At 48.9% G+C, this 25885-nt stretch overlaps 3 protein-coding genes across 8 annotated transcripts; 2 read left to right on the top strand and 1 right to left on the bottom strand.

Moving 5' to 3' along the window:
- The first annotated feature begins 3753 nt into the window (after nt 1-3753).
- CCDC107 (coiled-coil domain containing 107) lies at nt 3754-7118 on the top strand. 2 transcript variants are annotated; one of them, XM_027105574.1, is made up of 6 exons: nt 3754-4358; nt 4447-4607; nt 6334-6394; nt 6483-6573; nt 6670-6782; nt 6866-7118. In XM_027105574.1, the coding sequence occupies exons 1-6, from the start codon at nt 4253-4255 to the stop codon at nt 7111-7113; spliced, it is 780 nt and encodes a 259-aa protein (XP_026961375.1). In that variant the 5' UTR covers nt 3754-4252; the 3' UTR covers nt 7114-7118. The 2 variants fall into 2 exon arrangements, with proteins under 2 accessions (XP_026961375.1, XP_026961374.1); XM_027105573.1 differs by having other exon boundaries at nt 6331-6394.
- Nucleotides 7119-7378: 260 nt separating this feature from the next.
- Nucleotides 7379-11055, bottom strand: ARHGEF39 (Rho guanine nucleotide exchange factor 39). Of its 3 annotated transcripts, none has more exons than XM_027105570.1 (9): nt 10712-11055; nt 10406-10500; nt 10019-10139; nt 9639-9757; nt 8969-9039; nt 8589-8717; nt 8197-8426; nt 7855-7943; nt 7379-7668 (listed from the first exon to the last, which is right to left on the bottom strand). In XM_027105570.1, the coding sequence occupies exons 1-9, from the start codon at nt 10874-10876 to the stop codon at nt 7656-7658; spliced, it is 1032 nt and encodes a 343-aa protein (XP_026961371.1). In that variant the 5' UTR covers nt 10877-11055; the 3' UTR covers nt 7379-7655. The 3 variants fall into 3 exon arrangements, with proteins under 3 accessions (XP_026961371.1, XP_026961370.1, XP_026961373.1); XM_027105569.1 differs by having other exon boundaries at nt 7379-7671; nt 10712-11052; XM_027105572.1 differs by having other exon boundaries at nt 7379-7671; nt 10406-10593; nt 10712-10827.
- A 7596-nt stretch (nt 11056-18651) lies between these two features.
- On the top strand, nt 18652-25840 carry CA9 (carbonic anhydrase 9). Of its 3 annotated transcripts, XM_027105568.1 has the most exons (11): nt 18652-19993; nt 20839-20868; nt 21123-21293; nt 21427-21569; nt 21651-21743; nt 22810-22876; nt 23719-23876; nt 24084-24228; nt 24359-24385; nt 24832-24913; nt 25045-25840. In XM_027105568.1, exons 1-11 carry the CDS (start codon nt 19381-19383, stop codon nt 25109-25111), a joined length of 1596 nt encoding a protein of 531 aa, XP_026961369.1. In that variant the 5' UTR covers nt 18652-19380; the 3' UTR covers nt 25112-25840. The 3 variants fall into 3 exon arrangements, with proteins under 3 accessions (XP_026961369.1, XP_026961367.1, XP_026961368.1); XM_027105566.1 differs by having other exon boundaries at nt 24832-25840; XM_027105567.1 differs by lacking the exon at nt 21651-21743 and having other exon boundaries at nt 24832-25840.
- The last annotated feature ends 45 nt before the right edge of the window (nt 25841-25885 follow it).

The raw sequence follows: 25885 nt of genomic DNA, 5'->3' as shown, positions 1-25885 counted from the left end.
ACTTCATCCAAACTGTCCCTAGGAGCTGTCAAGCTCAAAAGTTAGCTGATTCAGATCCTTCATAGTTCTTAACACGTACACCCTCAAATGTTTTACATCAAACATTGAAAAGGGTTTACTTCCCCAGATCTTGATTTTTCAATGTCCTTCACCAATAAAGACAGTCAGGGTGTCATGGAGAAATGCTTGGCTCTGGGTCCACTCTCAGGAAAGAAGTAGAATGAAAGCTCATATCTGACAGCAGTGATGTACTTGAAAACTAATTAGGACCCAGAAGGATGCAGAGGCAGGGTGAAGGGCTCTACTGGCACATTGCAGCACACTTTGGACCTCAAAAAGGAAGATATCGGGTTACACACATTGGATGGAGGAAAAGAATTCATGAACCCAAGGGTGACTTTAAAAACACAGGAGCGGGAGTCAGGGAAGGAAAGGTCTTCTTTAGAGAAGATGCCAACTGTGAAGTGTAGTTGTGCAGAATTAGAGAACCACCATCTGCTACCCACAATGCCATCACTGAGCCAGCAAGAATCCTCACGGGTGGTCAAAGCCTTTGTTAAGGAACAGGGTACCAGAGACAGACCACTTGTGATGATGACAGGGAAAGGGACCTTCATCATGACATTCACAGACACCTCTTGAACCAAGTGCCCAAAGTGATGTTCTGTGTCCCTAATGGGATGCAGTGGGAGGAACTCTACATTGCCCATGTGATGTCCTGGACAAAAATGTTCAGTGGGAATCAAATTATGAAGAAACAATTAGGCAAATCTAGAATGGGGGACACTCCACCAGACAAGTGACCTTAAGCTTTCCTAAAAGTCAATATCATGAAAAACAGAGATGGGGAGGGACAGGAGCAGTGTTCTAGATTGAAGATGAGTGGGGGCTGATGGATGTTTTCATTGCCTTGGTGATGCTTGTGCTTTCATGCATTATACATATGTCAGCAATCATGAAATTGTGCACCTTTGTTTGTACTTTATTGTTTGTCAGTTATACCTCAATAGATGTATTTTTTTTTTTTTTTTTTTCAGTACGCGGGCCTCTGTTGTGGCCTCTCCCATTGCGGAGCACAGGCTCCGGACGCACAGGCTCAGCGGCCATGGCTCACGGGCCCAGCCGCTCCGCGGCATGTGGGATCTTCCCAGACCGGGGCACGAACCCATGTCCCCTGCATCGGCAGGCAGACTCTCAACCACTGCGCCACCAGGGAAGCCCAGATGTATTTTTTAAAAGAGAATTTTTTTCTAGGTTAAAAAAGCCTGAAGCTAAATGACAGTGTATGAACATTAATTGAGATTCATATTTGGAAAATAAATTTAAAGATGGCTTAAAAAAAAAAAAAAAAAAGTTAGCTGAATTAGAGCAACCTCTGCCCCAGATCTGTCCTGGGAAACAGCCCTGTGTTTCCACTTGTTTGCTTCAGGGAGCAGCAGAGTACCTGCCCTGCCCAGAAACAGCCCAACCACATGGGAGGCTGTTGATGTGGGAAGAGGGATTTAAGTTCCAAATATAAACCTTAGACCAGAGGTCAGAGATCTGTTTTGTCTGGCCCATACAATGTTTTTTAAAAATTTAAAATCATTGCAGTAATGTGCCAAGGATGGGGATGGGCAGGAGAGATCCTGCCCCTCCAGGCAATAAGAGGGTATTGTCTGTAGAGAATTTAAAAACAAAACTGACTAAAAATCAGTGTCCTTTTTTATTATCACCAAGTTTCAGCAATTCTAAAAAATGTCAGTGATAAAATATTCCTTTCTCAAAAATATTTTGTAGATCTACATTCTAAATTGTTGTAGTTACTGATGAGTTTTAATACTACTATATAAGCTTCAAATTAGCACATTTATATTACTTATCCTTTAGAAGTTTTCTAATCTACGACTTCCCTGGCAGTCCAGTGGTTAAGACTCCATGCTTCCACTGCAGGGGATGAGGGTTCCATCCCTGGTCAGGGGAATTAAGGTCCTGCCTGCGGTGTGGTGCGGCCAGAAAAAAAAAAAAAACTATTATAATCTACATGGAAGTTAATCTGTAGAACGCCCAGTTATACAACTGGCTCCTGACACAAACAGGTTCATTTTACATGTGTTTATAGCCAGAATTAGTTCTTAACCATTTGGAGTTATTCTTTGGTTTGGGCACAATTTCTGTCTCCTATGATATTACACAGTCCTGCATTTAACCAGTAGATTTACAATGAACAATGGTAGCACAGTGATTAAAAAGTCAAATAAAATGACGTTGAGTTACTTTAATTCTGTCATTCTAGGTGACCACTTAGTTTTTATTTGTATTGAAAATTTCTGGAATTTACTGACAAATGGAATTTTAATGAATCTTTGCCAAACATCTTTATGTTTAAGACTTTCTTTTCCTATTTGTATGTCTGTTGCTTCATGTGAAAGAAACTTTTTTGATATGAAAATTAGTAAAAGGCATTCTTTAATCAACTGTGCGTGGAGATTGACAAATCTAGCTGTATTCTCTATTAAATAGGAATATGCAAAAATTACTTTTGACGAATTTGCAGAAGTTAACTTTAAAACAGAAATTAGAGTTATCCATTACTCAGATTAAATGTAAGTATAAGTTTTTTGCCCCTTTCTCAAAAAATACAATAATGTAACTAAGAAATATTAACCCATTACCCTTTCTTGTTCTGTAATGTATATTTAATTTTAACTATTTTTTTTATATCGTCAAGATTGTATCTACAGAGTTCAACAAAAGAAATAATTCACTGTTTGAATTTCTGGCCCTTATTAGTTTCTTTTCTGGACACTATTGTTTCATTTCCTGATTATTACTGAAAATAATTTTGTTATATAGAAGAGGAGACTTTTTAAAAATCTCTCAGGTGTCAAATATGCTAAGTCTGCCACTGATTCCTCGTCAACATTTAAAAACTGGAGATTTCCAAATTTTGAAATCCCGATTTGTTGATCTATTGGGAAAAAATCAGAAGAGCTGGCAATAGTGGGCCCAAATTCCCTAAAGGCAACAATCAGCTGGGGCCCATTTATCCTATTACACCTGGCCTGAACCACTTATTTACATTGATTATGTCAACTGGCTTAGAGTCGAGGATTGGACTACTCTGCTCTGCAGCCCAGGCTGCCTCTGGGTGGTCGGCTAGTCAAATAGGAGAGGCAGGATTCTAGCCCAGGCAGAGATCAAACCTTATCGTGAGGCTTCACTGGTGGTGCAGTGGTTGAGAGTCCGCCTGCCGATGCAGGGGACACGGGTTCGTGCCCCGGTCCGGGAAGATCCCACATGCCGCGGAGCGGCTGGGCCCGTGAGCCATAGCCGCTGAGCCTGCGCGTCCGGAGCTTGTGCTCCGCAACGGGAGAGGCCACAACAGTGAGAGGCCCAAGTACAGCAAAAAAAAAAAAAAAAATTTATCGTGTTACCATGCTACACGATAAATGGTGGCTATTACAGGCACTTGCCAGATGGAAAGGGTGGGGAAGAGGAAGCCGTCGCACGAAATGTGAATTGCATAAAAATGATACAGTGATGTATTAGGCCACAGGAGGAACAAGTAGTTAAGGGGAGGAATAAGAAGTAGCTCAGGGGTGTAACTTGCTACTTTCTAGCAAGGTACAAAAGTAGCCGCGCTGAGAATGAGCCCCGTGTGGTTGGTGCGCACGATGGCGCACTGCCTGCGTAACTATAGAAGTAGACGGATGACACCCCCACCAACACGCCGCTCGGCTCTCCCACCAGTTGCGGGATCGCTTCTTGGCGGCCTTAACCGTGAGAAGCAGGGAAGGTCTAACGTACATGCGCACGCGGCACTCTCTGCCAGAGGTCCGGGGACTTTCCCCTAGGCGCAAAGAAGGAACTAGTCCCCAGTTCGTAGCCTAGGAAACAGGCCTTCAGCACAAGCTACGTTGTGGGTCTCGCGGTCTAACCTTTTATAGCTCCAAGGGGAAATTTATTTTTCGGTTAGGGTGACGAAATTGGTGGCGTGGCAAATAAAAACCACTTCCAGTTATAATCTTCTAAGACCGTACGCTTCTGGAGACATCCTGGCTAACAGAATACCTATATAGAGGTAAGAAATGAACTAATTTCTTAAATGAACTAAGCTGGACCCACAGTGCTATGCAAATAGGCCTGGCCCCGCCCACACACTGGGTGGGCGTGACCTTCCTGGGAAGCCCAGAGCTGAACGGGCTCGGGAGCGCTCGGGTGCGTCCGACCTACGCCGGCGCCGCCTCGGTTCTCGCGGTGTCTGCCTGCAATGGCGAGCGTGGTGTCGCTCGCGGGTTCGCTGGGGCTGCTACTTGTGTCAGCGCTGCCCGAGGTGCTCGGAGACCGCACCAGCCCCGACCACCGGGCACACCCAGGTACCAGCGAGGGCAGCTGGAGGGAGGCTGGGACTGCCCACAGGCCCCAAACCCCAGCTGTACTGACCGCTTCTGCCCTCCTCTTCAGGGGACGCCGCCCAGGTCGGCCCTGGGGCCACGGAAACCCGGCGGCGGCTGCCGCCGCCACCGCCCAAGAACCAGCGCGAGCGGGCCTGGGCCGGGGCACTGCCCTTGGGAGCGCTGTACACCGCAGCCGCCGTGGCTTTTGTGCTGTACAAGTGTTTACAGGTGCGGGACGACCAGGGGTGGGGATACCCCGAGCCTGAATCTCCCAGGGGGACGCTATGGTACCAAGAAGAAGACACATTTTCCCTTCAGTCTGTAAAATGACAAGAGTTCCCTGGCTTTCTAAGATTATGGGGTTATTTTGAGCATCCAGCGTGGTAGTGGATGTGAAGGGCCCTTGGTAAATTGTAAATAAATAATGATCATCACATTTAATCTTCCCAACAGTCCAGTGAAGAGGTTTAGTCACTTGCTCAAGACCACCCAGAGCTAGTAACTGGTGGAGCTGGGATTTGAACCCAGCAAATGTCCATACTACAGTAAGTGCAGTTCCCGGTGAGATTCCCGCCTTGGCACGAGCAGTTGATTACTGTAGCCAAAGTGCTTTTAGAGTTCGAGGTAACAAGCAGTCTCAAGTTCTCCTTGGGAAGGAGGCCCTGCAATGTGAACTGACAGTATATTGTGGTGGATTGAAACTGTTGAAATGGAAAGTAGTACCTCCCAGGGCTCTCCCTTTAGCCCTGGCCCTATCACTTACTTGCATTGGAATATAGAGGGCTGAGCCAATTTGGAGATGATATGAAACTAGAAGGGATGGCTAATCGTGATCCAAAATAGACTTGACAGGCTAGAATGAGGGACTGAATATAATGATGAAATTTTACAAGGATAGATAATAAATTCTATTCTTGGACCCAAGTATAGTATGAAAGAAACATAATTTGGCAGCAGTTTATTATTTGACAAAGTTCAGTTGTGTGATGTGATAACCCACTTCCCAAATCAATGCTAGGAAGGAGGTATTGTGCTTTATTTTCTGATCAGAACACTCCTGGAGAATGTTACTCTCTTGAGGGCACTGTTTTAAGAGCAGTACATGCTCTTAAAACAAACCAGAGTAAAGCAACTAGAGAAAACCGTGTCAAATGAGCACTGACTGCAAAAGATTGGCACTATTAAACCAGAGAAGACGGGGTATGACCAATTTCTTCAAATTCCTGAGGGGCTATCACGTTGAAAAGATATGATTTTGGAAGGCTCTGATCAGTACCATGAAAAGAAGATGCACACAGGACAGTTTCTGGCTTTGTGTATAAACTAACAACCAGAACTTTATCAAACTGATGACAGCTGCTCCTTCCCGGAAGTGTTTCAGTAGACTAAACAACCACGTGTGGGGCATACTGACATGTTGCTTCCTGTCCTGGCTGAGGAGCTGGACTAGTTGTGATTATGATTCTCTGAGGTAAAAACCCACTAGTTTTGTCTACCTGAAATTGTCCTCCTCCTCCTTCTGGCTTTGGAGACTGCGGTAATTTATTTACTTATTTTTTTGTAAATTTATTTATTTTATTTTGGCTGCATTGGGTCTTCGTTACTGTACGTGGGCTTTCTCTGGTTGCAGCAAGCGGGGGCTGCTCTTTGCTGAGGTGTGCAGGCTTCTCACTGCAGTGGCTTCTCTTGTTGAAGAGCACAGGCTCTAGGTGTGCAAGTTTCAGTAGTTGTGGCACGTGGGCTCAGTAGTTGTGGCTCACGGGCTCTAGCGCGCAGGCTCAGTAGTTGTGGCGCACAGGCCCAGTTGCTCCGTGGCATGTGGGACCTTCCCGGACCAGGGCTCGAACCCGTGTCCCCTGCACTGGCAGGCGGATTCCTAATCACTGCACCACCAGGGAAGCCCCAAGACTGAGGTTATTGAGAACCTCATTGCCCTTGCCTTTTTCCACAGCAGGGGAAAGATGAGGCTACTTTTCTCCAAGAGGAGGCAGGCAAGAAGGATTCACTCCAGTCAGGTGGGTTTTGCAGAAGTCTGTACTTGGGGGGGATTAAGGGACAGCAGAAGGTTGGTAACCATTGCTCTCCTTTTCTCCCTTACCCCAGAGCAACAGCTGGCCCAGCTGACACAACAGCTGGCCCAGACAGAACAACACCTGAACAGTCTGATGGCCCAGCTGGAGCCCCTTTTTGAGCGGTAAGCAGAGCAATGACCCTGTGGCCAGGGGAACTTGTGGTAGGTGGGAGAGGTGGGCACAGAGATTGGGTAGCCTCTGAGTGGACATATCTGCAGTGTGACTACCCTGGCTGGAGCCCAGCAGGAGCTTTTGCACATGAAGCTACAGGCCATCCACCAGCTGCTACGAGAGAGCAAACCAAACAAGGGTGTGGAGGTTCCAGAACCAGGTACAGGGTTGGGAGGTGAGAGTCTGGTGGAGGTAGAGACAAAGCCTCTCAGACTGGAACATGCCTGATCTTCCTCTTCACAGAGGCCAGCACACCCTTTCCTGAGGACTTATCTATAGAGGAGGACGAGGAAGAGGCTGGTGACAGTCAGGCCTGGGAGGAGCCCCTAAACTGGAGCACAGGGACGAGGAACCTAGCTACTCCCAGGGAAATGGAGCAGGGGCTAAGGAGAAGATGCCGGAAGGCTGCAGCAAAGGGCCCCAGTCACAGCCCCCACCGGGAAGGAGGGACAACAGCTGACAGTTTAGTAAAACAGAGTCTGTTCTTGTGACTGGATGATCCTGTGTGCTTTTTCCATTCCAGCTGGTCACACACACACACACACACACCCACCCATACTAGGTGCCTAAAAACAACTGGGCCTTCTTGAAAAGCTTCCCTTATTAGGACATAAAGAGGCTGTCTTCCAGTGCAGGAGCTGAGAAGACAGAGGGAGCTCCAGTCCTTCTCTTTGTATTCCTGAGGCCGCCGTCATGCCAGCCTTCAGGGCACAGAAACCCCTTTTCTCATATTGCATAGCTGAGATAAAAAGCTTCTCCAAAAAAGAAAAAACTTTACTAAAATCCTGTGGGAAAATAAATTATAGAAACTACATACAACATAAAAATAGCTCGTTCAGCTGAGGTTCAGTTGGGTCAGGTTTGGTGTCCGGATTCTCAAGAGCTGTTCAAATGACATGGCGTGTCTTGGTCTCACGCAAACACAGAATGACCCTTCTCAAACTGTGAAGAGTCTGTGTTTTGTTAGTACTGAAGAAGATTCCTTTGTACTCCCGACTCTGAGGTATCCTGGACTCGAATTTGTAAGATTCCTCTAGTTCTTCTGGCTGCTGTGGAGAGAAGATAGTTCAGGCACTGGCATGAGCACTCTATTCTGACAAAACCACCCAGGGTGTTGGATGGAGGAGTGGGGTGAGGGGTGCGAGTGAGTTCCAGACGTGAGAGAGGCCCCAAACTGCTGCTTCCAGCTCGTGGGCCTCACCACAGCACTCTTCTGAAGGAAAATAACTTACCTGCTGGCCAAAGTCAGACTGCGGTACCAGTGCGACAGCTCCTCCTGGTCTGTGGACATAAGCAGTAGCTTCTCGTGGGGAAAGGACAGCTAGGGAGAGACCACCTCTTAGCACATGGCTCAGAAATGTCCAGCCTTAAGCTAAAGGCCCTGCTGTTTCCATTGAGGTAATTTAGGGCTGAAGTGAGAACCAGGTATGAACCCCAAGCCCTACTATGCTCTCAATGTAGGTGGCTCAGTTCCTGTGAGGGGGGCCCAGGCCTAGGAGATGAATGGTGCACAGGCACTTGAGGTATATTTTGGGCCTCTCCTACCTCACCTAGGGCTCTCGCCTGTTACTTACGCTGAGCAGTCCACCACAGGGGCCTCCTGAGTGGCCAAAGACCCTGTGGAGTTGACACTCAGCCATGGGGTAGAGGGCCTGGCAAGCAAAGGTGCCACTCTGCAGCAGATGCAATGGAGGTCGAGGCTTGGCCATGAGGAGTGCATCAGAGAAGAGGAAGAACATTCGGGGCCGAGGCTCCCCTCGGGGAGGCACCACCAGCAGCCAACCCTGGCGTAGGAACCAGCGACCTGGGGGATGGGAGAGCTGTTATTCTGGTGCAGCTTCAGGACCGTGATGCACGGAATAGAAGGAAAGGGAGGCTGACGAAATGGGGGGTATGTGCTGGCAAAAGAGAGGATGGGGGGTAGGAAAAGGGTAGTTTGAGGATTGAGGGGAAGCACACAGACTACCTGAGATAAGCCCCTTTGCCTGCCGTCCACTGAGCAGAGCCTGGACACGCTGGAGGTGCTGGTCATTCTTCTGTTTCTGACTGATGGTGTGGACTCTCTGGGCAGTGTCACTTATCCGCCGGGCAGCCCCTGGAATAATATTCCATGCCCCACTCCCAACACAACTTTGACTTTGGGTGAATGGTGGTGGTGAAAGACAGGCTATTCCAGAGAGGACCAGGGTCAGAGTCTAACTTCTTAAAGAGTATGTAGGGCGATAGGAACATTGTATACAAGTCATTGGAAGATAGGGGCATATCAGACATTGTTGGAGGTCAGAACCAGAAATGGATACAAGAGAAGCAGTCTCCAAGGACTGCTGTGGAGGAGCAAGAACATACTTGTGAGCTGTTCATGGTCAGGGCTGTTGGGACCTGTGTTTTCAGCCAAAGCAATGGCAAGATTCTCATACCTGGAATTAGACAGTTGGAAGTTACGAGGGGAAGTAGAGCTGGGCAAAATTTCCTCTGCCTGACACACAGATCACCCCCTGTACAAACTTCAGTTGCAAAGCCAGGAAAGACCTGCTTGTGGCTATTTTATCCCCCTCTTTCATCTGAGACTCAGAACCTGGGTTCACACCACATGGCCCTCTTCCATTCCACATTGAAGAGTCAGAGGGGCAGACTGACCAAGGTTCAGGAGGCCAGATCCCAAGGTGAAAGTTAATCAACTTAAGGAGGATGCTACAGACAACTAAGTTCTTAACTCATCCGCAGGGACAAATTCTAAGCTAGGCGAGCCTTTCATCTCCAGAAACCCTGTTGCTAACCTTATTACAGGCCCCTCACTTCAGTGTAAGTTCCACAATCCCAGCTAAGGCCCTGAGGCTGCACAGCCCAGGTACTCCAGTGGGTTCACATTTACTCTTGCAAAAAGTTTTTGGGAGCAATTTGTCCCAGGAGAGACACAGTGGGACAAATCCCATGGAATCCCACAAAGCTGAGAGCAGCAATCATACAGACTCAGTATTCCAAGAGAAGTTGGCTGTGTCAGGGTGAGTTCACTCACTGCTGGAGCCTCTGCAGAGGCAGAGGGAGCAGGTCCTGGAGCTGAATGCCCCCAAACTCAGGGCGACCTTCCTGAAGTCGCACAAACCTCCGGAAACGTTTGTTCTTCTTTAATTGCTCCTAGAGTGACGGGGAAAGAGTTGGCAGCAAGGAGAGAAGCCTCTCCTACTATTGTATTCTTCGGTGTACACATCCCCAGCCCTCAGGAAGCTGTGTGCTCCTGAGAGAACGCCGTCTTCCTACAGGGAACTTAGTACAGAGCTGGACACCCACAGGGCTCTATAAATGCAGGAACAGTATAAGTGAAGTTTGGGTCTGCAGATGAAGAGGCAATGTATGGAGGAAGAGGGGAAGGAGGACTTGAGGTCATCTTCAGGTTACCTGCAGGGTGGTCCGGGACCTCTCAGCGTTGGCAGCAAATTGGGTGTAGAGCTCCAGGTGGGGGCAGAAGCCCTCCAGCCCCTGTCCCCAGCGCCCTCCTTCGAGGTAGGGAAGCAGCTCTCTGCGTAGGTCAGGACAATAAAAGAGCAGCCCAAGAACTACTCAAGCACCACCTCTTTTAATTCTCCTACCCCTGCCCCGGAGGTAGTGCTATTACCCCATTTTACGGGTGGAGAATTGGGGCAGATTAAGGCACTGGGCCAAGACCACAAGTGAGGTAACTGGCAGACTCCGAATGTGAACCGGGGTCGCTCCGACTCTGAGCTCCGTGCACCGCCAGAGGCCAGAGCTCTCCCTCCTTTCTCTTCCCACGCCCCTTCTACTCACTGGCTGGCGCCGTAAATGAGCTCCCAGGGTCCAAACAGGGCCTGGCGCTCTGGTGGTCGCAGGGTGCCCTTGGCTCTCAGAATCCCCACGAAGTACTGCGGAAGGAGAGAATACCGGCATGCAGTCCGCAGAAACATGAAGCCAGTGCCAAGGCGCCGCTAGAAACTGTGTAAGTCGGCCTGAGGTCCCTACGTGCAGGCGTCCAGGTCAGGACCCACGGTACCCCAGTCAGGGTCACCGACCTCGTAGGGACCCTCTCACACCCAGGGGTCCCCGCCCCTACGGGAGGGTGTGCGGGCCCCGCACCGTGGCCACCAGCCCCAGCTGTTCCTGGTAGCGCCGCTCGGTCTCCAGCAGCTCCCGGGCAGTGTAGGCGCGTTTCCGCTCCCAACGGGCACGCTGCTCTTGCACCGGGCACCGTATGCTGGGGCCCGGGCTTTCCATGCCTGACTGGAGGGTCGGTACTTCCATCCGCAGCCCGCCGGAGATTCAAATCCCAACGGCTCAGAGGGCGGGGCCGTGGGGGCGGGGCCTTGGAGGGGAGCGCGCCCTCTGGCGCCTAGAGGCTGCGCGCAGGACGGAGCATGCGCAGCTGCCAGCTGAACCGCATCAGGTCACCGCCAGGGCGGCGCTGCCGGTGTGCGGCACCTTTCGGGGCAGGGCAGGTTGGGGCAAGTGGGTGGCCCTCCTTTGAGTAGCACTAAGTTGGGGCAGCAGCGTGGACTTTGAGTCAGGAGAGTTGGGCGTTTAGACACGGGCAGGGTCGCAGTGCCCCACCTGTAGAATTAAGATTCTGTCCTGGGCCCATGCCAGACACCCGGGTCCAGTTGTCCCCAATGCTTTTATTACTAGGAATCCTCACGGGTCACCAGGTTTTGAATATTTTGGCCCCCGGAAAAGTCGATAGGCTTTAAGTCACTAACTTGCTTTCTCTTTCCATACTGATCCAAAACCTGATAGCCAGTTAGCTTCCGGTCAGCAAGTGTCAATAACATGGTGGGTCGGAATTGCTGTAATTCTGGCCAAAAGCTTAGAGTTGATGAGTCTGTGTTACCTAGTCCAGAGATAAAATGTACCAGATTTTCTTTACTTACTTAGGTCTTTTTGAAAACTGGCAATAGCCTTGGAGGGTAAATTAGCAGTGCCATTTTGTCAGTATGCATGAGATATCTTAAAATGTGCCTACTCTTCTAACCCAGCAATTCCACTTCTAGGAATGCATCCTAAAAAATAGATATGTGGACAAAAACATATGTACTAGGTTGGGTGGCAAGATGTTGTAACAACAGAAAACTGGAAATCACTTAAATGCCCAATGGTAGAGAATTGGCTGGGAAAATTATGGTAGAGCCATTTGAAGAATAATATGAAAGCATTAATGATGTAAAAAAGCTATCAATATGGGAAAACACATAGTGTATTGACGAGAGAAAAAAAGCAGGCCATAAAACTGTGTACAATATGATCTTATTTAGGTAGTATAACATATCTATGACTGGAAGGATAAACAATCGAAAGGTGATTGTGGCTTTTATCTCTGGGTGATGGGATCAAAGATAATTCATTCAACAAATATTTATTACGCACCAAATCTGTTCCAGGCACTGGCCCACTGAGGGGGTGAATGGGATAAATAGGGTGACTTTTAAAATTCCCTTATACTTTTCTGCTTTTTCCAAGTTTTCTGCTTGAGCATGCGTGCATTACTTTGTAATTAGAAAAAAATGCTATTAAAAAGCAAAATGTTAGAAACTTTAGACCCTATTCCTACCACTGAGGACTCCTAAGAATCTGGGCCCGAAGCCAAGAACCAGGGTATTGTCAGGATTCTGAGGCCGCCTCTAGCTCTCTGACATTCTAAGTATGCTGAGGAAGGAGAAATGCTGGCCTTAGATCAGGGAAAAACTTGAAGGGCTCGATGGAGGCAAGAGAGAGTTTGGGTCAGACTGTACCTTGGACAGGTCACAGGGGAACTGGTGATGCCACATAGGTGGAGGACTGGCTACACTGTCTCAGGTGAATGTGGGACAGTCCACACTAAGAGCTCAAGGGTGGAAGGGGGCAGATAATCTCATGACAATTGGTATCACCATGAGCCCAGGTAATGGGAACAGAGCACACTCCCAGGGCGCAGTCAGTGATGGGTGTGTTTGGGTATCCTGCCAGTGTGCGAACGTGCTTTAGGTGGATGGAAGAGGACAGGGGAATAGAGCCTGCTGTGAGCTCAGGTTGGGAAATCACTCAACTTTTGAGGAAGAAGAGGGCAAAGCTGAGCAAGACACAGTGAGGACACTTGGAGACAACTGATTCCCTGGGGACCCAGTGTCCCACAGAGCAAGTCAGGCACACCATATTCTGCCCGCAGCTCTCCCCTAAAGCCAAAGGAAAGAGGGGCCAGGGAAGACGGTTAAGAATCCGCCTGCCAATGCAGGGGACACGGGTTCGAGCCCTGGTCTGGGAAGAGCCCACATGCTGTGGAGCAACTAAGCCCATGCGCCACAACTACTGAGCCTGTGCTGTAGAGCCCCTGAGCCACAACTACTGAAGCCCGCACTCCTAGAGCCCGTGCTCCACAATAAGAGAAGTCACCGCAATAAGAAGCCCTCATATTGCAGTGAAGAGTAGCCCCCCACTCAATACAATTAGAGAAAGCCTGCGCGCAGCAGCAGCAAAGACCCAACGCAGCCATAAATTAATTAATTAAAAAAAATAAATTTAGGGCTTCCCTGGTGGCGCAGTGGTTGAGAGTCCGCCTGCTGATTCAGGGGACACGGGTTCGTGCCCCAGTCCGGGAAGATCCGACATGCCGCAGAGCGGCTAGGCCCGTGAGCCATGGCCGCTGAGCCTGCGCGTCCGGAGCCTGTGCTCCGCAACGGGAGAGGCCACAACAGTGAGAGGCCCGCGTACCGCAAATAAATAAATAAATAAATTTTAAAAATAAAAATAATTGGGGGGGGTGGAATTCCCTGGCAGTCCAGTGGTTAGGACTCGGTGCTTTCACTGCTGGGGGCCCAGGTTCAATCCCTGGTCAGGGAACTAAGATCCCGCAATCCACGTGGCTCGGCCAAAAAAAATTTTATTTCCTCTGTCCTTTAATTACCCTCAACCTCTGCTTTCAACTCACTGGAGAAGCCCTAGGGATGCTTTGAATAATAATTACCAGTCATTCTACAAAAATTAAATGCCTCTCACGCACCAGGTCTTATGCCAGGCATGGAGATGAAAGGGGGGACAAGAGAAATGTGACCCCTGCCCTTATGAATGCTTTTAATCCAGCATGACACACATGGTAAGGAGTCACCATAAAGTGAGATACACGTTACAAAGGAAATATAGGCTTCTATGCATGCAGGAGTGAAGGGACTGGCCCTAGCCTAGGAGTCAGGGAGGCTTCTTGGAGGAAGTGACATGTGAACTGAAGGATGCCAGGAGGATAAACAAAACAAAACCTGGCTAGGCAGGGCCGGCAATGTGGGTGCGGTGGACAGAGAGACAAATAGCATGGACAAAGGCTCGGAGATAAAACACACATGCACACGCATGCAATGCATTCAAGGAACTGCTATAAGTTTAATAAGACTAGAGCACAGATTGCAAAGGAAAGTGTGATGAGAAAGGAAACTGGAGAGGTAGACACAGGCCAAACCATAGAGGGAATTTATATCAGTAAGACTGTGTCACAAGTAATCGTAAATCAAAGTGGCTAAACGATAAGATAAGATAATTTATCGGCTCATGCAACTGAAAAGTCCAGATACGGGGGGGGGGGGGGGGGGACGACTTGGGTTAGCTTAATCCAGCAGCTCAGTCAAATCACCAAGGACTGCTTTCTACCATTCTACTCTGCCTTCCATGGTTTTATCACCTTAAGGCTGGCTTCCATTGGGGTTACAAGGTGGCTGCCCACAGTTCCAGAGGCTGTGTGTTTCCTCATCCATGTCTGGACAAAGTGAAAGTGAATTCCCTCAGTTATCAAATACTTGAGACAGAGAGCTTCACTCTGACTGGACCCACCTAGGTTGCAAACCCATCAAGGAGAACAGGGCAATGGCAGCCCTCTGAAGGCCATGTCAAGTAGTACTATGGACTTTATCCTAAGGGCAATGGGAAACATTCAGAGGTCTTAAATAGGGAGTGAGATTATATGTGCATTTTAGAGAGATCACCCTGGCTAGCTGGACTCAGCAAGACCCATTAGGAGGCTGGTGCAGTTACCCAGGTAAGAGGTGATGGAAGTGTGGACTAGGATGAAAAATGAGGATGAAAAGTTTAGAAGGTAGAATCCATAGTGCTTGATGACTTGACTTTCCTTCAGACGTGAAGGAAAAGATGAAAGATGGCACCAGGCTCCTGGCTTAGACCACTTGGTGGAGTATGGAAGAAGAGGTTTTGGGGACAAATGAATTCGGCTACAGGCCTGTTGAATTTGAGATACTTGTGGGACATCCAAGTGGGGATATCCATTTGGCGGGTGGTTATAGATCTGACATGGGGTAGTCCAACCTGGGGATACTTGGCTGTCCTCAAGTATAGAAGCTATGGGAGTAAATGAAACTGCCTACAAAGGACATGAAGAGGGATATGGGCAGAAGACATGAAGGTCCCCAGCACAAGCTCATTCCTTCTCATCCCGTGCACCCACTTCAGTTCCAAAATGGCTGATGGTGTAGTGGGCTAAATGGTGGCCCCCATAAAGATGTGTCCATGTCCTGACCCCTAGAACCTGTGAATGTGACCTTATTTGGAAAAAGGGTCTTTGCAGATGTAGTTAAATTAAGAATCTTAAGATCATCCTGGATTATCCTGGTGGGCCCTAAATCCAATGGTAAGAGACATCCAGTAGAAGACATAAGGACAAGAGAAGAAGGCCATGTGAAGTCAGAAGCAGAGACTGAAGTTATGCAGCCACAAGCCAAGGAATGCCTGGAGCCACCAGAAGCTAGAAGAGGCCTTAGAGCCTTCAGAAGGAACAGGGCCCTGCCAACACCTTAATTTCAGACTTCTAGCCTCCAGAACTGTGAAAGAATAAATCTGTGTTGTTTTATGCCACCCAGTTTGTGTTAATTTGTTACAGCAGTCCTAGGAAAATAATACTGATGGTGAGCTGGGCCAGAACTACAGGTGAGTCTCCAGGGCCCCAGAAGGGCTGTGATTTGTCTTTGCTTCCAATCCATGTCTGGGGAATAGGGGGCTCTTTTTCCTCCTACTTCACCAGCAAATAGCTCCCTCCTCTGCAGCCCTGGGATAAGCAGAGACATGGCCCTCGATGTCTTAAGACATAGACCCTAATGACCAAAAACTTGGCCTTAAACAACCACAGAGAGGTCGTGTGTCAGGCCGGGGTGGGGGGAGGGGGTGTCCTTAGTCAATCAGTCCTGAGTACACTCTGTCCCTGAGGAGACTCAGGAAACAAGACTCTGGGAGCTCAAACCTGTTTTAGGGTTTGGCAGACTCCCAGTTGCAAAAGCACGATCTTGGGTCAGAGTCCACATTCCCCACCCAGACCAGAGACATAGTCACACACAGAGACAGAGAGCTCAAGAAAGAGACAGCACCATGGAGAATGGCACTTGGGAAATTAGGGAGCTGTAATACAGAGAGAGCTGTACCTAGATGCAATCTGGACTCTGAAATACTGAGAAAAAGCAGCAGAGATGGAGGGGAGACATGTGGACACATAGAAGTGCCAAGGAGAATTGTACAAGGAGACCCTGATGGAGATCTAAAAAGGAAAAAGGTGGAAACATTCAAAACATTTGGAAAGAGGGAAAATGAAATAAAACTAAGATTGGTGTTGGAGAAAGTTCTAGACATACAGACTCCAGACTTCAGTTAGCATGGTGTTTCTGTCCTCCATGCTTCCCATGACCTCCTCCACCTCAACTAGATTAGTCGTTACCACATTCTGTCTTGTCCAGGCCCATCCAGTTTAGATATTACCATGTACTTTCCATGTGTCTGGGTCCAACCAAGGTTCTGACAACACAGCTGACCAAGACAATGAGCTGACCATCAGGAGTTCACACTGGATCAGATTGCCATGGATGGCTCTTAATTTAGCTCCAGAAATGGCAACCTAGATCATTAGGCTGACTACCTCCTAAGAAGACTGCTTGTTCAGCCATACAAGTTTTGGCATACAGTATGACAGTCACTCTGACAAGGCAGACAGTTTGGGGTGCTGTAGAAATGTGATGTCCTGCTCCTGGAATAATTGCGGTTTGAAACACACAGGCCATTGACAATGGGCTCCCTGAGGGCAGGGAAGGCATTTAGTTTGGTTTTTCTCAAGCCCTGTCTCGGTGATCTGCAGAGAGAAAAATGATCAATAATAAAGTAATACTGAACAAAAGACAGACTCAATCAATCAAATACTGGACCCTGCCCTTATGGACCTCAAGGCTATTGGAGCAGATATAATGTCATAAATCACCTTAATATGAATTGGATGCTAGACAAGGTTGTTAGTGAGGGCAAAGAACTGTGGTGGTTCAGAGGCACCAGAAATCTCTTCCTGTGGTGTAAAGTTGGTCAAGCAAGACCTCCTAGAAGAGATGGCCTTTGAGCTGAGTCTTTTTTTTTATTATTTAATTTTTATTTTATCTTAGAGTATAGTTGAGTTACAGTGTTGTGTTAGTTTCAGGTGTACAGCAAAGTGACTCAGTTATACATATACATATATCCATTCTTTTTCAGATTCTTTTCCCATATAGGGTATTACAGAATATTGAGTAGAGTTCCCTGTGCTATATAGTAGGTCCTTGTTGGTTATCTATTTTATATATAGTAGTGTGTATAGGTTAATCCCAAACTCCTAATTTACCCCTCCCCTCCACCTTCCCCTTTGTAACCATAAATTTGTTTTCTAGTCTGTGAGTCTGTTTCTGTTTTGTAAATAAGTTCATTTGTATCATGTGTTTTTAGATTCCACATATAAGTGATATCATATGGTATTTGTCTTTCTCTGTCTGACTTACTTCACTTACTATGATAATCTCTAGGTCTATCCATGTTGCTGCAAATGGCATTATTTCATTCTTTTTTAATGGCTGAGTAACATTCCACTGTATATATGGACCACATCTTCTTTATCCATTCCTCTGTCGATGGACATTTAGGTTGCTTCCATGTCTTGGCTATTGTAAATAGTGCTGCAATGAACATTGGGGTGCATGTGTCTTTTCAAATTATGGTTTTCTCCAGATATATGCCCAGGAGTGGGATTGCTGGATCATATAGTAGTTCTATTTTTAGTTTTCTAAGGAACCTCCATACTGTTCTCCATAGTGGTTGTATGAACTGAGTTTTGAATAATAGAAGGGATTTAGACAGAGGAGATAGTAAAGCTGTTTAACATGTTAGTGGGTGCATTCGTGCACAACTACTGACCTACCAGAGTGGAAACTGGTTGGGGCATTCAAGTGGGGTCCTGGAGCCCCTGCTGTGTCAAGCATTACTTCTTTAGTGAGTTCATAAGGTCAGGACAGTCCCTAGGTAGGAGTGGGGTAGCAGGAGCACCCTGGAGTTAGGGACTAGTTACAAACCAGATTATAAATATTTCAATATATTTAATTACCTATACAACCATACTGGTGTCTGTACCTACTGAATGTTAGCCCCAGATAAGGATCTCCTGAGATGGCCTTACTCTCTTCTGGTTTGTTGAAGCCATAGGGGCCTTATTAGAATGTGAGCTGTAGAACAGCAGAGGCTGTTCTCCAGTTCAATGCTGCATCCCTAGGGTCTAGAACAGTGCCTGGAGGACTAGAGGAAGCTTACCAAATGTTAAGTGAATAGGCAGACTGGGAATCCCAGCCCATTGTTGGGGTCCTCTCACTATTCATCTCCTTGCACCCACTTTCCCCCTCCAATTCGTACTCCACACTACCCTTCAACATAACCTAGAATGAGATTTGGATTCTGTCATTCTTCTGCTCAAAGTATTTGGTGCCTCCCTTTTGCCCAGAATGCCATTTTCCCCATTTTTTTTTTTTTTTTTTTTTTGGTGGTACGCGGGCCTCTCACTGTCGTGGCACAGGCTCCGGACACGCAGGCTCAGCGGCCATGGCTCACGGGCCCAGCCGGATCGGGGCACGAACCCGTGTCCCCTGCATCGGCAGGCAGACTCTCAACCACTGTGCCACCAGGGAAGCCCCTCCCCCATTCTTTTTTAAACCAATTGAACTGCTACTTCTTTAAGCCCTGATCAAATTTTGCCTACTTCTGTATTACTTTCTGAGGCAGAATTCATCTCTCTCCCCCAAATATTATGATGATTTTTGCCCTCACTCACAAGACAGCAAGCTCCTCGGGATAGGGACTGCATCTTATTCATTTCCATACATCTAGTCTATTAGCCCAATGCCTGACATATGGTAGATGCTAAATAAATAGAAGAGTGAAAGGCATTCCCAGCAGTGAGAACTAAATGAACAAAGGTGGACAAAGGTTTGGGTAAAAAATGAATAGTTTAATTTGGCTAGGGTATGAGGGAGAGTAGTAGGAGAAAAGATGGAAAAGTCTCTTTGGTAGTATTTTGAGGGGACTTGGAAGTCAACTAGAGGGAGAAGATGGGCAGATAGAAGATACTTTGGTAGAGTGTGGAAAGCCAATGGAGGTTTTTGAGCAAAGGTGTAATATGATGAATAATACATTTAGTTTAAACCTATCAGACTCTCTAATAAATATATACAGTTTTCCATTCATACTCAAATTCGCCTCCCACCTACTCATCCATCCACCCTCCCACCCCCCGACTCCCCCCACAGCTTGCCCTACCCCTTCACCTGCTCCCTGGCTGGGCCAGGGATGTATATATGGGCTGCTTCCCCTCTCAGCCAGAGGACGTGGGGTCCCCAGCTGCCTAAAACTGGGAAGCAGGCCAGGGTTAGCTGAGGTTGGCTGGCGAGCAGCCAGGCGGTGCCAGGGAGAACCTGTATAGTGCCAGGTGGTGCCTTGGGTTCCAAGCTGAGCCCATGACCCTGATAACCTTCTACCTGCGCACATACCTGCCCCTCACTCCACCCCATGCCCAACTTTGCTATCAGGGAGGGGGCACAGGGCCAGACAGACCTGCAGGGCTTTGGCTCCATCTCTACAAAAGGGCCTTCTGTGAGCCAGTCTGCTCCCCTCCAGGCTTGCTCCTCCCCCATCCAGCTCCTGTTTCTCATGCACGTACAGACCGTACACACCGTGTCCCAGGACACCCCACAGTCAGCCGCATGGCTCCCCTGTGCCCCAGCCCCTGGCTCCCTCTGTGGATCCCAGCCCCTGCCCCAGGCCCCGCTGTGCAGTTGCTGTTATTACTGCTCCTCCTGGTGCCTGCCCATCCCCAGAGCCTGCTCTGGATGCAGGGGGCTCCCACCACAGGAGGAGATTCATCTGGGGAAGACGATCCACTGCGTGAGGAGGACCTGCCCAGTGAAGAGGATATACCTGGAGAGGAGGACCCACCTGGAAAGTTGGATCCACCTGGAATGAAGACTGAAGCAGGAGAAGAGGATTCTCTGAAGATAGAGGATCTACCTACTGTTGAGACTCCCAGGGATACTCAAGGCCCCCAGAATAATGCCCACAGAGACAAAAAAGGTAAGTGGTCATCAGCTCTGCAAATCTAGGCTCCAGGAGGTTGATGCTTCCCCTCATTAAACCCCAACCCAGGTAGGGATTATTCAGGGAAGGAGAGGAGCCTGTACTCTGATGGTAGTTTTTCCCAACCCCAGGGGCTCCCATGCCACTAGCCCTTTACCCCCTTTCAGAGCTAGATGGGGAGACAAAAAGGGGCACAGATGGAGAGAGGTAAGCAGGAAGAGACGGGAAAGAAGAAAGGGGGAGGCTGGAGAGGAGAAAGATAGGAATGTGGAGAGAAAACAAAGGTGGAGAGAAGTAAGAGTATGAGGGGAGAGAAGAGGAAGGACGGGGGTGTACCAGAGGAAGAGCAGGAAGGGCTTGTAGAAATCACCTCATCTTCAGCCTACAGATGAGGAAACTGAGACCTAGGACTAAGGAAACAGCAGGTAGGAGAACCTGGTATCTTGACTCTCAAGCCAGGAACTTTGGAAAACGAGCTGGAGACCAGAAAGGGAACAGGACGAGTGGGGAGGAGGGATGAATAAGGGAGAAAAAGGTCTACTGATTTGGGCCTGGGAACTGAGGCCTCCACCCATTTTAGAGACCCTGAGACAGTGGTCGCAAACTGGTATCTCCGGGGCCAGCAGGATCTTTGTGTGGCCCGTCGAGCTGTGGCGTTTTACTTGGCTGCCATCTATAGTGCTTTACACCTGGCCTGCTTCAGGCATTTCTGTTACCTGCTACGCTTCTGTAAGACATCTGAATTTGTGAACCTCTGCTAGTGAAGGAGACCCACCACCTTTTGGCCGCTGGGGAGGGACTGGGCTCAAAGATCAGCTTCTTCATTCTTCTTATTTATGCAGGGGATGACCACAGTCATTGGCGTTATGGAGGTGAGACACCCACCCCCTGCACAGACCCAATGTGGGCACTCAGCTCTGCTAGTGCCTGCACCCCCCGCCCTCTTCCCCCCGCATCCGCGTCTGCCAGTCCCTGACACCACCCGCTGCCTCTCTCCCTCCACATCCCTTATTTCTATCTCCTGTCTGGATGCCTCCTGACTCGACCCCATCACTTTTTCTACTCAGCTTCCCTAAAAGTTCCTGATCTTGTCATCAAACTTCCTGTACATACTCTCCCACTCCAGGCGCTCCGCCATGGCCCCAGGTGTCCCCCACCTGCGCTGGCCGTTTTCAGTCCCCGGTAGATATCCGTCCAGAACTCACCGCGTTTTGCCCAGCCCTGCCACCCCTGGAACTCCTTGGCTTTGAGCTCCCGCCACAACCAGAACTGCGCCTGCGCAACAATGGCCACACCGGTGAGGCGGTCTCGGGGCGGAGCCTCGGGGAAGGGGCGGAGGCTAGCTGGGGATGAGGGACTGTCCCTGGGAGTTAGGCTCGCGCTCTGCGGAGAGAGGGGCGGGCCCGGCTCACCTGCCTCTCACCACGCAGTGCAGCTGAGTCTGCCTCCCGGGCTGGAGATGGCCCTAGGTCCCGGGCAGGAGTACCGGGCCCTGCAGTTGCATCTGCACTGGGGGGCTGCGGGTCGCCCGGGCTCGGAGCACACGGTTGGCGGTCACCGTTTCCCTGCCGAGGTGAGCGCGCAGCTGTCCGCGGAGGGTCGAAGTGGGGCGCGGGGTAGGGGATCTCGCCCACTCCTACCGTGTCCTCTCCAGATCCATGTGGTTCACCTCAGCACTGCATTTGCCAAAGCTGACGAGGCCTTGGGGCGCCCGGGGGGCTTGGCCGTGCTGGCTGCCTTTCTGCAGGTACCAGCCCTGGACACCCCCACCCCTGCTTCCCCAGCCCTCGGGCTCAGAGTATCTTGCCCCAGAGACCCACCCCCACCCCGCACCTGGCTATCATCTTCATTTACTCATTAGTTCTTTCATTAACACCCACTGTGAGCTGGGCTCCAACAAAAGGTTCCGAAACTGTGGATCCTTGTCTCCCCACAGCCAGTGAGGGAGGCTGACAGGATAGACATATACACAGGACGCAGAGTCAACAAGGTAGTCAGGGAAGTCCTCACAGAGGAGGTGAAACTTGAAGCCTTCACTAGTGGGAAAGAAAAGGCGATATTCCATGCAGAGCGAACGGTACATGTAAAGACTCAGAATATGGCCCATTTGGGGAATGGCAGATGCAGTAGAATGGACATAAGGAAGAGTCATTTGTCTAATACTCTTATAACCCATAATTTCCCCTTTGCAAAATGCCATATTGTCTAGAGAAGCATTTAGTGACCTCTTTGGACCTGTACTGATCAGGAGTACATACACAATGATTAGAGGAGGCTAGTAGGTTGGAGGGATGGTGAGACACCTGTGGATGGTGAAACACCTGTTAGGCTCACTCCCTCCCTGACTCATGATCGCCAGCCTCACAGCGCAAAGCTCAGAGAAGCACCTTGGAAATAGCATGTCCTGGCTCCAAAACTCAAACACATGAATTATTAAGGTGAATGCAGAGCTAACATGAATACAAAGTTTATTGGGGTTTCCTGTGGTGGGGACATAGAATGGGTGTGGAGTTAATGATGAGTGAGATTGGAAAAGTAAGTGGAGCCCATCATTGAGAACCTTGTATCCTAGTAAAGTGACCCACCATCCTCCTCTTCCTCCAATTTGCCATTGAAAACTAGTCTGCCTAGTTACGTCAGTTTGCAAAGTAGGAGTATATTGACCTTGAATAATAATACATGAGATATTGTGTTCCCCCAGCGTTCTCAGAGCTGGGAACTGGGGGAGGACTATGGGAACCCACCTCACCTTCAGGCCTCCAGCCATAACCCTAAATACATGTATGAATCTATCTTGCATTATCATCTCCTAGGAAGGCCCCGAAGAAAACAGCGCCTACGAGCAGTTGCTGTCACATTTGGGAGAAATCGCTGAGGAAGGTCAGTTTGTTGGTTTGGCCACTACCCTTGATACCCTTGCTCATAAAGAACCGCCCTTGGGGAGCCTCAGGTCTGAGGATGGAGAAGGGCTCCCTCCCACACAGAGGGGTTGAAATGTGAACTGGCCTACTGTGACCTTGATAATAACTATGAAGCTGAACACAGGCAAACAGACAAAGGCAAACTGCTGGCTACAGGCTTTATGTTTAAAAACCAAACAGAAACTAAGACAAAAACCAAATAAGACCAAAAAAATAGTGTTTGGAACTTTCAGGGGTTGAGTCTGGTTGAGTCTAAAATTTTTCTGAGAGATGTCTATTACTCCTTCATAAGCATCAAATATTTTAAATTTGTTAATACTTTTGTTGGAAATCTTTCTTTCCTTCTCAGTCACTCTAGGTCATTTTAAACTTCACTTGCCCAGCTGGACCTTAAGTTTTGCTAAACTAGAGAGAACTGTGTTTTTTGAGTTTTGTGTGTTTTTAAAGTTATAGGTATTTATTTACAAGTTATTCAACGCATTTTCTCTTTTGATTTACTCTGGGCTTAAATCTGCATTCCAGCGTGTTATCACAGTGTGCAAACTAAGAGTGAAGACTCAGAGGGAGGGCCAGGGGAGCAATTCTCTCACTCTGTGCGCCCCAAAGCCTTTTACTACCTCCTGAGTCATGTCTTGCGCTGAGTTATGGGAAGGGACACACTCAGTGAAGAAGTGGTTTCTGGGAGTTGAGTCAGCTTGGCTTCTGGGAGATAAAAATGTATTCCTGTACCCCAAAGCTTTGTTGTGTGTATGGCCAGGGGGGTCAATCTATGTGGGACTCCAGCACAGGTCCTCTCCACAGACTCTGAGACTTGGGTCCCAGGACTGGATGTATCTGCCCTGCTGCCTTCTGACCTCAGCCGCTACTTCCGATATGAGGGGTCTCTCACCACACCCCCCTGTGCCCAGGGAGTCATCTGGACTGTGTTCAACCAGACAGTAAAGCTGAGTGCTAAGCAGGTGGGGCTGGGGTGTGGTGGTGACATAGGGGATGAGGGGGAAAGGGTTGTAGGTGGAGGTGAGAAAGAGGAGGCATAAAGAGATGAAGTGGCCGTGTTGGGGATGAGGGAGACGTGGACAGTGGGTCCCTGAGGTGCTGGCTGTAAGCCTGTGACCCTTTTGCTTCTGTGTCATGAGCCCACCCCCACTGTCTGCTGACCTCCCTAGCTCCATGCCCTCTCTGACTCCCTGTGGGGACCTGATGACTCTCGGCTACAGCTGAACTTCCGAGCTACACAGCCTTTGAATGGGCGAATAATTGAGGCCTCCTTCCCTGCTGGAGTGGACAGCAGCCCTGGGACCGTTGAGCCAGGTGCAGCTTTGTCTACTGATGCCATGCCCCCTGCCCCCAGCCACAGGTCCCTCATCCTCCCCATGTGTCCTCATTTGTCTGTCACTGGTGATCACCACCCCTGGCTCTAATGTCTCCTTTTTCTCCTCAGTCCACCTGAATTCCTGTCTCGCTGCTGGTGAGTCTGTGCCCCTCCTCTGGTTCCTGAGGCTGGGGGCATCCCTTGGCACCATCCAGCCTCAGGAGCTAGTCAGGACCACCACTGCTACCTCTCCATTTCTGCAGAGCACACTCCAACCCCAATAGGATAGCGTCAGATCAAGGCAGGGGGGTTCCCCTGTTGTCCCCAGTGCAAGAGTTGGTCAGAATGAAGCTCCAGAAATCTCCTTGCATCCTCCTTCCCAAACAACCTCTTTCGTTTTGTTTTTAGAGAGGAAAAAAGTGCTCATCTTACCCCTTCTTGTGTATCCACCCCCATCCCTTTGCTGGCCTCTGCTGGATTCGGAGATGCTGGGGGCAGCTGGAGAATTTGGGGCAGGGGTGGGGTTCAGGTGGAAGAGGCTCTGAGGGAACCTACAGACTCCTCTTCACTCCCTGAGGCAGTCTCTCTCCTCCTCCCTCCAGGAGACATCCTGGCCCTGGTTTTTGGCCTTCTCTTTGCAGTTACCAGCATCGCCTTCCTTGTGCAAATGAGAAGGCAGCAGAGGTATTTTACTAACCCTCTCCCTCAGGCCCAGCCCCTGCTGCCCAAGTGGAGTCCAGAACAGCTTCATGCAAATTGCATGCAAATGAGCTCATCCTTGGTGAGATTTCTGATTAGGGTTCCCTGTTGTGTAGACACCCAAGTGGGACCAAAGGAAGTGTCAGGTACCACCCGGCAGAGGTCACGGAGACTGTTGCTTAGAGGCCTGCAACTTGGAGAATGTGCAGAGAAGCTGGCCAGAGGAATCTGAGGGGGAGCTGGAGACTTTGTCCTGCCCATTACACTACTTCCTTTTAAGCCTCCAAAGATATATTTTTTAAATAAATATTTCTAATAAAGTCTGTGGAAGGCGTATCCTTGTTCCCCAAATCAACAGGATGGTGTGTTCATTTCCTATTGCTGCTGTAACAAATTACCACAGACAGTGGTAACGGAAATTTATCCTCTTAAGAGTTCTAGAGGTCAGATGTTCAAAATGAATCTTCTGGGCTAAAGTCAAGGTGTTGGCAGGGCTGGTTCCTTCTGGACACTCCTGAGGAGAGGATATTTTCTTGCCTTTTTCAGCTTCTAGAAGCCAAGCATTCCTTGGCTTGTGGCCCCTTCCTTGCATCACTCCAATCTCTTGCTTCCATTGTCACATCTCCTACAACTGCTTTTAACCTTCTTGCCACCCTCTTATAAGGACCCTTGCGATTATGTTGGGCCTACCCAGTTAACCTAGGATAACCTCCCCATCTCAAAATCCTTAGCTTAACTAAAGTCCCCTTCCCATGTAAGGTAACATTTCACAGGATTAGGGTATGGACATCTTTGGTGGGGGGACATGATTCTGCCTCATGTAGATGTTATCAGGAAGCAGGAAGAAATGACCGATATTGTTGGAATGACTGTGTGTGTGTGTGTGTGTGTGTGGACAAGCTCGGTCTTTAGGCTTAAAATCACACTGAGGCTTTTGGGTTTTCACCCTGCTCAAGT

This window comes from Aethalodelphis obliquidens, unplaced genomic scaffold, assembly GCF_003676395.1.
Source record: "Aethalodelphis obliquidens isolate GAN/ISIS:26980383/991018 unplaced genomic scaffold, ASM367639v1 scaffold7, whole genome shotgun sequence".
Lineage (NCBI taxonomy): Eukaryota > Metazoa > Chordata > Mammalia > Artiodactyla > Delphinidae > Aethalodelphis > Aethalodelphis obliquidens.
This window is presented reverse-complemented; position numbering and strand designations above follow the sequence as displayed.

Excerpts from the sequence above, each read along its gene's own strand:
- ARHGEF39 (XM_027105569.1), bottom strand. The coding sequence starts at position 10,876 with ATGGAAGTACCGACCCTCCAGTCAGGCATGGAAAGCCCGGGCCCCAGC. Across the intron at positions 10,140-10,405 it reads CTCATTTACGGCGCCAGCCA|AGAGCTGCTTCCCTACCTCG; the intron begins GTGAGTAGAAGG and ends TGACCTACGCAG. Across the intron at positions 7,944-8,196 it reads CCTGTGGTGGACTGCTCAGC|CTGTCCTTTCCCCACGAGAA; the intron begins GTAAGTAACAGG and ends GTCTCTCCCTAG.
- CCDC107 (XM_027105573.1), top strand. The coding sequence starts at position 4,253 with ATGGCGAGCGTGGTGTCGCTCGCGGGTTCGCTGGGGCTGCTACTTGTG. Across the intron at positions 4,359-4,446 it reads CGACCACCGGGCACACCCAG|GGGACGCCGCCCAGGTCGGC; the intron begins GTACCAGCGAGG and ends CCTCCTCTTCAG. Across the intron at positions 4,608-6,330 it reads TGCTGTACAAGTGTTTACAG|CAGGGGAAAGATGAGGCTAC; the intron begins GTGCGGGACGAC and ends CTTTTTCCACAG.
- CA9 (XM_027105566.1), top strand. The coding sequence starts at position 19,381 with ATGACCCTGATAACCTTCTACCTGCGCACATACCTGCCCCTCACTCCA. Across the intron at positions 21,744-22,809 it reads TGCTGGCTGCCTTTCTGCAG|GAAGGCCCCGAAGAAAACAG; the intron begins GTACCAGCCCTG and ends ATCATCTCCTAG. Across the intron at positions 24,386-24,831 it reads GAATTCCTGTCTCGCTGCTG|GAGACATCCTGGCCCTGGTT; the intron begins GTGAGTCTGTGC and ends TCCTCCCTCCAG.